General features: G+C 38.8%; 1 protein-coding gene across 1 annotated transcript in view; it reads left to right on the forward strand.

Moving 5' to 3' along the window:
• Nucleotides 1–5592: 5592 nt before the first annotated feature.
• The window catches only part of LOC124276330, a 51348-nt gene continuing 44416 nt past the window's right edge, over nt 5593–12524 (forward strand). Inside the window, exon 1 of the mRNA XM_046711944.1 lies at nt 5593–5852. Coding sequence (XP_046567900.1) covers nt 5711–5852 — 142 coding nt within the window. The 5' untranslated portion in view covers nt 5593–5710. The remainder of the gene's footprint in view (nt 5853–12524) is intronic.

The raw sequence follows: 12524 nt of genomic DNA on the forward strand, positions 1-12524 counted from the left end.
CAGGGGTGTACAATATGTATGAGCGTCGTCTTAAACACCGTACGTAATATCAGTCAATCATGGTAATAGCAATAACAATATCCACAAAGTGCTTTACCCATCCACAAGGTGCAATTGTTCTGTACACTTGTTTTGTATTTTATGTATCATAACCTTGTAAATATTGCCAAAGTATTTTATGAGTTGTACACTTTATATATTTGACGCAGCTTTAATGTATAATCGTGTCTCGAAGGCCTGAAAGGCCGGATATTTTCTTCAACTGGTCGACGAAACGTATATGCATATCTGGAAATATGTGACACGGTAATAAACTAATTTTCTTCTTCTTCTCTTCTCGTGAACTCTCAGTGATGACTTCCATTTTTCTATTTCCGTATGATATGTATTGAGTGGAATCAAGCACGTGTCTGAAACAGTCAACAGTAAAAGAAATACACAATGCCATTTTAGAAAGTGGTCAAATGTAACATATGTTTTATTTGGGATTACGTTTTCTTAGTAAAGTACAGATTCTAGTACTTTTTGCTTTGAGTCCCATACAGGATTCGAACTCATACCCTCAGAGTCAGACAGCTAATTGCCAGCACACAAAGTCAGACGCCTAGATCGCTCAGCCACCGCGGCTTCCACAAAATGGAAGTCGGACAACTGGTAGTCTAGACTGCGGACTTTGTGTACCCCTCTGCAGCTGATAGGTGGATAGGACTTTGTGTGCTGGCGATTAGGTGCCTGACTCTGAGGGTGTGGGTTCGAATCCCGGATGGGACTCAACCCAAAAAGTACTAGAATCTGTACTTTACTAAGAAAGTGTAATCCCAAATATAAGATATGTAACAGTTAAAGAACCGTTACACGCGACCCTGTGAGATTGTACGAAACTTCAGTGAATGTTGACCAGTATGATCATGTAACCGGTTATCCTTGAATGCAGACTGAAATATACCTATTAACGTATTATCTACTGTGTCGCAATACGTGATAGCCTTCGTTGTATCGATGTACATATTTTACACACATTGCACCACCTGGGGTTGATATCCGAAATAACGCCGTCTAGAGCTGTGTGACTTTCTTCCTTCTCTCCCTGTGAAGATCCGGGTTACAATTTGCCTTCAGCAACTCATGCTTGTCGTAAGAGGCAACTGACGGGATAGGGTGGTGAGATTCACTGGCTGAGCTCATGCGTCGGTCAATGTTCAGGACGCTAATCACTGGATGGCCTGACTCATAGTCATCCATTCCAGAGGTCTATTGTTTTGGTGTTCAGTTGAGTTTGTTGTGGAATTGAATGCTGTTTAATGGCATTGTGATTAAACGATATGATGCCATGAAGACGTCCATGCTATGGTGGCTGATTAGGGGTCTCGTGATATCGCTTTCTCGCTTTCTCGCCTCCGAATTTTAAGGCGAGAAGGCGATGGCCCTACTCAGCCACCATAAAGGGACAAAGGGATTATCCAGAAATTAAAATCATGTGGGATAGATGGGAAGTTTTGAATTGGTTTGGAAGTTATTTGCAAAATAGAATGCAAAGAGTAGTTATTCAAGGTTACAAATCAGAATTAAAACCGATCATAGCCGGAGTGCCCCAAGGATCTGTCCTTGGACCTCTTTTATTCTTAATATACATAAACGACATAGTTGATGGAAGCGAAAGCAATATACGCCTTTTCGCAGACGACACATCACTCTATGTAATAATCGACGATCCCCATACGAGTGCATTTATTCTTAACTCAGATTTAGACAGAATATCTAAATGGGCGGAAACCTGGCAAGTAAAAATTAATCCAAACAAAACTGAAATTGTCCAATTTTCACACATAACCAAACCTCCTATGAAACCTCCCCTCGCGATGAATGGTACCTCTTTAAATGAAGTGCAGATCCATAAACACTTAGACATTATTTTTCAGGAATACCTCCTTTGGCATTCCCACATTAATGAAATGATAAGGAATATTAGCCCTATGATTAATTGCCTTCGTAGTTTTAAATATAGACTATCACGCAAAACTCTCGAAACAATGTATAAATCCTTTATCTTACCTCTATTTGACTATTGCTGTCATCTCTGGGACAATTTTACAAACGAACAATCCTTGTCACTAGAAAACCTTCACTTAGATGCCTTACGCACAATATGCCGTGCAGTTAGAGGTGCGAGCCATGCGAAACTATATCATGAGACAAACCTGACTTCCTTAGCGAAACGGAGAGAAAATTCTAAATTAACATTATTTTACAAAATGGTAAACCATATGGTTCCTGACTATCTTTGTGATCTTTCTCCAGGGAATGTTTCTGATAACAGTGACTACAATCTTAGGAATAATGAAAATTATCAGACTATAAGATGCAAATCTACTAATTGTGCCAAATCGTTTTTCCCCTATACAATTAAACAGTGGAATGGCCTACCTACAAATGCTACAAACGCTTCCACTGTTGGACAGTTTAAGAATCTAATCACACCACAAGTTAATACCAACACAATGTTAGATCTAAATGTTGGTAGTCGATTTTGTCAAATAATACACTGCCGCCTTAGATTGGTATGCAGTGACTTAAACAGTGATAAGTATAATCGTTTCATTTCTGATAATGCTTCTTGTTCCTTCTCACAAGATTATGAGGATGTATTCCACTATTTTTTCATGTGTCCTAAATATAATACCATTCGATACGAATCATATTTCTATGTGAAAGGTTTCTCCCTGCGGGATGTGCTAAATGGCAATAACTCAGTATCTCATCAGACGAATATGGATATTCTACGGTCAGTACATCAAATCATTATTACATGAAAACGATTTGATTCATAAAAGTTTTGTAGCTTCTCTTATTTTCTATTTGTATCAACTGGCCACGAAACATTGATATCCATGATTGTTATTATTCAGAGATAACTTGTTATAACCATTATAAATATGTACAACAATGTGCACAAATGTGAACCTTCACATGTATTATGGAGCGGCATTAATATAAGCCATTTAGGCTTGTTTGCCAATCCTTTTCTTTCTTCTTGAATTGAATAAAATATGTTTAAACCACCAACCACCATACTAATCACCACCATACCATACCGCCATGAATTTATGCAGGCGTGTGTGTACAAAATCAAACAAACACATGTGTGCGTGCGATGTGTGTGGTGTGCGTGCGGGTATGTGCGGGTGTGTGCGTGCTTGGGGACTTGGAGGCTTCAGGAGTAGTTGGGTAAGGCCATGAGTGTACGTGTCGTCTTCCTCTACTTTTCTGTACCAAATTGTGATCACAGAACTCCCCAGAAACCCGTGACCTTTTATTGGGATGACGATGGTGAACATATATGGACTATATACATCAGCAATAAAACTGTGTTTCACAAAGAAGCCTTGTCATAATTTTATGACTGTGAGAAGTCATGCTTTTTTATTCGTCGTGATTTTACAGCTAAGGAATATATTAAGCACATATGCTATTATGAAATCACGCAGCATGCCCGTAGAATGTTCAACATTTCCCAACATGTGTTTAGATTTTCATATAACATGACTTGCATGTCTACACGGATGTAAAGCTGTAGTGCTTGTAAATGTACCTCCTGCTGACTGGCAAAGTGTTTTGACTTTAGAAAAGAACATGATCAGATGTATTTCACAGTAGTTCGAGCCGGATACGCTGGCGAACCTGAAAACACGAGTCTATTCAACGCTCAAAATCTTTTTATAGAATTAATGTTTTACATTTCGGAAAGTCGGCAGGTCTTTGCACTTTACAAATATTACCAAACATGACGTAATTTTGGATAATGTTTTTCCTGAAACAAAAGAACAATATATTTCCTAATTAAATATTTTAAACTTTTTAAACCAACTGCCTTTATCCCGTTCACATAGACCATTGCTCATGATATTGATCACTAGATTGTCTGATCCAGACGCGATTGTTTACAGACCTCCGTCGTATAACAGGAGTACTGCTGGATGCGGTGTTAGACAACAAAGAAACGCTTCTATTTGGTGAAAATTGTGTGACTGGCAAATCCACCTGCAAACTTGCACATGCTTAATACCCTTTTTGCGAACGTCTTGTCTCATCACTGACGTTCAGTCACTGGGACATTAAAATCATTTTCATCACTTTTACGCCCAGTGGAATCTGTTTGGCCACGTAACTGAGACTGATCATTCTCTGACGTTTTGTATCCCATATATATCGGAAATCGCTTTATCACAAATAAATAAGTTGTAATATTTAATTACTTCCTATTACTTCCTGCCATTGTTGGGGCGGTGGGGTAGCCTAATGGTTAAAGCGTCCGCTTGTCAAGCGGATGACCCGGGTTCGATTCCCACATGGGTAAAATGTGTGAAGCCCATTTCTGCTATCCCCGTCGTGATATTGCTGGAATATTGCTAAAAACGACGTAAAACCACACTCACTCATTCACTCACTCCTACTATTGTTGCCGTCACCATAAAGGTTCTTCATACCATCTGCAGACATGGAAAGAATCAAAGCCAGGATATCGGCGGTAACTCATAAACTCACATCCCATGATCATACCTCCAGACAACTAAGGTTGACTTTACTCATCTACAGCTTAAACTGACGAAAATACCATATCAACGATTATTATTATTTATATTAGTTCGAATGCAAGATTACCACCATTACTAAAAATCGTTATGAGATGTAAGGAGAAAATGTCTCCAGGACCTCCAAATGATCCACCCTTGATCAAACATACACACGAGAGGTGAACGGTCTCTCCACCAAGCCACAGCCATGGTGTTCGGTAAAGCACGATCTCCTATCCTCGGGCTCACCCATCCATGAAGTCAGGAGTAACTTTCCGTCGACATTTCCCATTCAGGTGGATCTCAGTGCGGCAATCATGGTCCACCTACCCCTTGATCAGATGTCACACGGAGTCAAACAAAGGCTCTTTCAGCGCTACATCTGTGATGTCATGCCATGCCAACGTTTTGCAAAGTCATGGTGATATTCAACTTTTTTCGTTTTTTTCTTGGGATATAAATATAGATAGCAACTACTACTATGTTAATGCCACAATAACATATTCTGTTTCATCGCGGTTTGAGAGGCATGGACTATCCTAAGTCTGAATTATCCTAAGGGTATGAGAAATACGAATACAAAGCATACATAGCATACAATAACCAGGCGGACATCGCGGTCTGTATGCAAACACTTATACGCCTAGGACATATATAGAAGGCAAATACATTCGCCGACTAAACATGGATCGTGGGGACCTGGATAATGTGATATATTCACAATAGTAAGCATGTTCTGCTCTATTTGTTGGACAACGCGCGTGAAAGATTATTCTCTCTATTCAAAGGTGTATTGGCTATAAAATATCGCCGAAATCAAAGACTGTGTTGAAACGAAGCGTTAGTGTTACAACATTGGGAATGAACAACACCTCAATATAGCTTATACCATAAAAACATATTGGCTTTTCTCAAATGTCGCTATATATGTTATTATAACAAGCCACACCCAGTTGACACGAAACGTAACCAATCAGGATGTAAAAGACCGAGTCAGGGAGTGATCTTCATTCATGACAGAGTCGATAGTGGCTAGACAAGGGTGTATTTTTACTTATGCTTGTTTCATACCCCGATTAGTACAGTGAAGGATGGTTTAGTATGGGAAGCCGGCAGCACTCATTTGGAAGCCCACAAAAATGACGAAAATTTTTGTGATATTGTTTGTTACACTGCAAACATGCAGTGCACATTTGGTTCTAACGTTTCCCCCAGCGAGAAAATATGCTCTGGATTTCCTTGACAACTTCAGAACGTCAGCTCCATGTGGGGTTCCCCGTGGTAGGTTGCTTACTCCTTATCTTTTAATGTTAACGGTTGAGTCTCCTTGGTATGGCAAATTATTAATGACTATGTTATCAATGCATTAAAATTATATATCATCGTGATTTAATTAACACTATATGAAGGAAATATTGGCATTATCACTTATTTGTGGAAATGCCACTGGTTGGTATTTGTATTTGTGTGGCAACATTGTCAACATTGGTTTTGAAAGCTTTGACATATTTAAACGTGGTTAAAGTAAAGCGATTTTTACAATTGTGAATTAGATTAAATCAGGCTCTGAATTTAACCATATTTAAATTTTATACATAAATATTATTCATAAGCTAAAAGTAGCGCTTCTGCCTGGAGAGCGGAAGGTGAGTGGTTTGATTTACACGTCATGCCAAATGACGTTAAATATAGTACTTGCTAACCCGTTCGGTGCTAAGCATAAAGGATTGGTGGATACAAGTGACTATAATGTGACTATAATGGGGTATAGACGTGAGACATGGTTTCGCAGTGGGCTTGCGATATAAGTCCGGACTGGTATAAGCAGCCACGTAAAGTACATGCACGTCGTTATGTACGTGCAATAATCGCGACATGGTATCTCACTAATATCGACCTAAATAAATGTCATTTCAACAATGATAGGAATACATTTTCCTCAAAGTATTCTCATAACATATAAACAACAGTAAATACCTCCAGGGCTTGTATTGGCTCACAATAGAGGCCTTATGCTATTAGCCTGAATAAACGCTTGCTGGATGATCATGTATTAAGGGTTATATTTGCAAATGCTAGTTGATTAAATCGAAGCGAGTTACAACACATCGTATATCTTAGAAGATCATTCTCCATTGGTCACCCATCGTACAGGGTTTCTCATGGGCTGCTGAACATCCCACAGATCTTGTCTTCGACCGTTAGAGCTCCCGTGTATTGTTGGTACTTGACGCGATCACTAGTGTAGATAAATATATCCTGGGGATGAACTTCAGGTGTGTACATAACTTTGGATGTTCCGCCCTTATTGAGCAGGCGGGCATCAGGTATATTTTATAAAAAAGGTATATTCTAAATGCAGCGACCCCATAACTAACACCGTAGATCAAGTACAGTATATCAACGAACAAAATACAGTATGTTAACAAACGAAGTACAATATATCATAGGACGAAGTATACAGGAACGGGATACAGTATATCTATAAAGGAGGTACGCTATGTTAACGAACGAAATACAATATATCAACGAAAGAGGCACGGGTTATCAACTAACGAAGTACAGTATATCAACAAAGGAGATACGCTATATTAACGAACGAAATACAGTATATCTACAAAAGAGGCACGCTGTGTTAACGAACGAAATACAGTGTATCGATGAAAGAGGCACGGGTTATCAACTGACGAAGTACAGTATATCAACGAACAAAATACAGTATGTCAACAAACGAAGTACAATATACCATCGGACGAAGTATAGTGATATATACTAAGTACACAATATACAAGAACTAGATACAGTTTAACTACAAAAGAGGCACGCTGTGTTAACGAACGAGAAACAGTGTATCAATGAAAGAGGCACGGGTTATCAACTGACGAAGTGCAGTATATCAACAAAGGAAGTAAGGATGCTACCCGCAAAAATCAGTGCACATGTGTACAGTGGAATGATGAAAGAAGCAAACTATATGTAGATATATACATTCCCTACCCGTCACGACACCTGCATAACCTTCAGGATCTCCGGGTCTCATACCGAAGCACTTAATACTTCAGAAATACCACATGAAACACGCCCAAAGATCAGTCGTCTTGCGTGAACAGTCATTTGACAGGGAATCCATGTTAGATGTACGTGAAGGAGTTCTGGGGTAGACCAAATACAGATGTTATCATTATGTTTATCAGACAAATCATTACTTATGTAGTTTATTGACATAAAGGTTTAATGGAACGAGAACGGTTGCTGTTGAACACATGGCCAGGGGCTTGCTGTACAAGAAAGGGGAGTGAAATCTCTGTGCCAACAAAGCATGTTGACCTAGCCACGGAATAACCTAAAGTAACCCAGTTAACTACCGCGGTATGGTTTAGGATGGACAAAGGGTAAATCCCACCATACGGTTTGTGGCCGACAAACAGGCCAGGGGGGTCCTTTCACGAAGCAACCTTTACTAAGGTTAACCTTAACTCTGATCCTTTAACATTGCACTAAGGTTACCTTAGTGACTTACGATCACCTGAGTGCTTTGTGAAAGGAGGCCCTGGTGTATAATGTACGAGAACAACAATGCAGAATTTCTAGTTTTGACTTGGAGAATTTGTTCAAAACGTTAAGTCAACAAATTGAGGGTTGTTTTCCAATACAAGCCCTTACAAATAACTTCATTCATTGCGTTTGTCCCTTTGCAATATCCGTAATGTGAAACAAAGTACTACAAACCTGTTGTTTCCGTTCTGTAAAAATGTGCCCGATTAGTAAATATATGTTAATATGTAATTTGGTAATGTAAAAAAGTGTTATTTCCATAATATAATATTCAACCTTTTAATAAGTAACCTAACATGTAATACAGTAAATATAAAGTGTTATTTTTATATAAATAAGCTCATATGCAATACAATAATTGACAAACACAGTTATGTTTGTTATGTAATGTGTAACGTAATGATAAACAACGTATGTAGTTACTGTTGTTTTCCTGTCGTTTTATAGTGTTTCCTGCGTGCTGTGTTTCTTACACAGGTGGTTCTTAACTCTACTAAATCAGATTTGTCTAAAGTCTTAAGTCCGAAGTAATTTCATGGCATATGAGCGAGAAAATATGTTTCTTCGGATGTTCATGCTCGTGTGTGGAGGTGTCATATGGCATCTTTGTAAGATTATGTCATACGAAGATGCAATATATGACACCACCACAATTACATCATCTTCACTCCGAGTAGATTGGGATTAGAATTATTTTGAGTGACCACAGTTAGGATGAGGCAGTACGCTCGCAGACTTTATGTATACACATGGTAAGTGCATGTGGTTTAAACATATTTATAGGTTTTAGTGTATGGCTTGCTCAGTTAAAGCGCCTAGTTTCAATTATGAATAGATGGACTGATTTTAAGATATGTGATTGAATTTGTGGGTCCATGGAAGACGTTCCGTATAAGATTGTTTCTAATGAAAATCCATTGGTATAATAAAATTTATTTACTCTTACAGCATCATGGTAAGTGCATGTCATCCTATCCCAATCGCGTCGGTTAATTATTAGATTATCTGCTCGATTATTTGCAGACTGGAATAGTGTTGTGTTCGCCAAATTCATATACATCTATGTAAATACCCAAAAAACCATTCCGTATTCTATTCACTTAATCTAATACTAGTGAAAGTGTTTTCACAAGTGCTTCCAACACACGGTAGTCTATAGGAATATGTTATATATGCATAAAGAATATAAATTATGAAATTGCTGTTAAATAATATGACACTATACATGTTTCCCAGACTGATTTGGCTTCCCTAGAGCGCGGGTGCTCAAATGAGGTGTACAATGATTGACTTACCCTTGTACGTGTTCATGACTAATGGCTGAGCAGCAGGATACGCTCATGTTTTTGCAAACACCTAGTGAGTGAGTTTAGTTTTACACCGCTTTTAGCAATATTCCAGCAATATCAAAGCAGGGGACACCAGAAATTGGCTTCACACATCGTACCATGTGAACCCGTGAAGGTTCGGGATAGAATGAACCTTCAGTAGCCCATGCTTGTCGTAAGAGGCGACTAACGGGATCGGGTGGTCAGGCTCGCTGACACATGTCATCGGTTCCCAATTGCGCAGATCGATGCTCATGCTGTTGATCACAGAATTGTCTGGTCCAGACTCGATTATTTACAGACCGCCGCTATATAGCTGGAATATTGCTGAGTGCGGTGTAAAAATAAACTCACTTACTCATTCACGTACCCATGTGAGGAATCGAACCCGGGTGTTCGGCGTGACGAGCGAACACTTTAGCCACAAGGCTACCCCACCGCCCTGCGAAGACCTGGAATCAATATTACTTTAGAGTGATTAATAAACACATGTTATATGTAGTTAGAATTGCACAGTTGACACGAGAATTATTTCATTATGGACCGGGATTTGGGGCTATTTTGACATAAATTTAGTGGGGTTTTTTATCGTCGATTAGGAGGTTGTATTTCCCCTGTGCGCGTTTTTACATCACAATAGAAACGTGACGAGTAGACCTACAAATTGCATGGCTTGTTGACGATTCTGTGGCTTATGGCTTGTGAAGTTATAAATGCGAGTAAAGCTCTAAATTGTCGTCATCAAAATTCTTAGAGCATAACTCAAATGTGAAATATTTACTTAACGTTGAACGATATGTTACATTTTTAGAAGATAAATATTTAAGACGTGCTTTTTGTCAATTAAGAACAAATTTGCACAATTTTAAAGTTAATGTGTTACGAAAGAAAAAAGTAGATTTTCAAAATAGCATTTGTAATTACTGCAGTAAGGTCCTCATGGAGACCGAAGATTATGTTTTCTTTGTATGTGAATATTATAATGACTTACGTTTGCATTATATTACACAACTCACAAACGTATTCCATGGCCAGTTAACTTTGCCAAATATACTCAATTGCAGAAATGAAACTGTTATTAAAACCACTTCTATTTATATACAAAAATTGTTTATGCCAAGAAAATCGTGACTGAAAAGTTATTCTTAAATTCATTGTAACATGGGCCACATGGCCTACATTACCGAATAAAGTCTATCTGTCTGTTTGTAAAGCTCAAAATTCTCCAACGAGTTAATTGTATCGTGTCGGAATGGATATTTAAACGTACCGAGTTTACAATTCAAAGCTGGATCACCTTTAACCGGTTTAAATTGAATTTAGAACTAAACATGCCGCTCTTCATTGAACACAAAGCGCTTTGCTCTTAGTTAGGGGCAAGCTGCGTTCCCGAGCTGCATCAAAAGCTCAATAGAATTTACCCATGGCGAGCCAACTACAAAAGAAATGTTTGTGCGGTGACAGTAAAACTGCACCAAACTGTGCTGCTAAACATATGTATGTAATATACGTTTTCATTTAATATAAGCAGCAGTCTCTACACTTGTACATAGATCGCCAAGGCTCGCTAAATACAATGCATATTTTCAATACTGGGCATTTGCAGTCCATTAGAAGCCAGATTATGTGTTTAGCATGACGTTTGCATGTTGTGTGACACGAACTGTGAATAACCTATATGACGGCGAACTGTAGATAATGAAGACTGAACCAGACAATCCGGTGATTAACATCATGGGATACGATGACATGCATCAGCCAAGTCAACGAGCCTGATCACCCGATACCTTTAGTTACCCGTTACGACCAGTATGGGTTGTTGAAGACCAGTTTCAACCCGGATCTTCACGTATCTCAGTCTTTTCATCACAGTCAAATACATAGGAAACTTCTGAAAGCGGCGTTACACATGAACAACAAAACCAAGCAAACTCTCGTATCAACTGTTTTCCCGTCCCCTCCTCACTCCTCACTGTTGAAAACTCTTTTCGTATGATTCCGAATCGTATTTTCCATCCACAATTAGAGTGTGGAATGAATGTACAGTTGAAGTGAGAAAAAGCGTGTCATTGAATTCTTTTAAATCTGATATTGTTATAATACCTAACAATGCACCTCAACACTTTGATTTTGGACCAAGAAACGCGAATATCATCCTTAGAAAACTACGTTTCATGTGTAGTCAAACTGAATTATGATCTATTCCGTGTTGGTATAAAATATAACCCGAATTGTTCTTGTGGAAATGTTTGTGAAATTCTTATCATTACTTATTTGAGTGTCAATTATATACAGTACAGAGAACTACCATGATGTCCCATCTTCTGGTCTGTCCATCTTGTATAATGAATGTAAATAATATTTATGTAAATATACTCATGCCAATAATGGTTGTCACCCCTTCAATTTTTTTATTGGAGGGAGGTGTGGGGTGTGGGTGGGGTTGGGGTGGGGAGGGGTGATAACCATTATTGGCATGAGTATACTATGGAGAGGGTGTTCTAAGCTGTATAACTTGTACCCAGTTCTCTTTTCATGAATAAAATATGTTTAAAACAAACAAACAAAACTCTCTAAGCTATTAAAGGAGCCACAGAAGCCCAACATATAATGTTTACTCGCTTTTTGTCTTTTGTATGTGCATGTAGGGCTCTCACGAGTACTCGGGTACTCGGGGCCGAGTCGGGTAAAGCAGGACTCGAGTCCAATTGAATGGACTCGAGGACTCGCAGGGGAGATATCTCTAAACATCTAATGCAATCAAGATGGATGATCGTGAGAAAAAAATCCAATGTCTGGACGCATTTTTATCTTGATTTAGTGGCCAAAATACGAAATGCCGTCTTTGTGGCGTTTCCCTTAGTTACGCAAGCATTTGTCCTGTAAGCACCCACAATAAGCACTGTAGACAGAAAACCAGCTCAACAAGCAACGCTGGGGCAGTTTGGAAAGTTTGATAGCAAAAGTCGCAAGCCTGTTGACAGGAAATGGTATGAAGGTATCACGCAAAAAGCAATGCTTATGCGCTTTAAGGATATGCGACCATTAAGTCTTGTTAAAGGGGGAGGGT

This window comes from Haliotis rubra, unplaced genomic scaffold, assembly GCF_003918875.1.
Source record: "Haliotis rubra isolate DU_JTF1 unplaced genomic scaffold, ASM391887v1 Scf208, whole genome shotgun sequence".
Lineage (NCBI taxonomy): Eukaryota > Metazoa > Mollusca > Gastropoda > Lepetellida > Haliotidae > Haliotis > Haliotis rubra.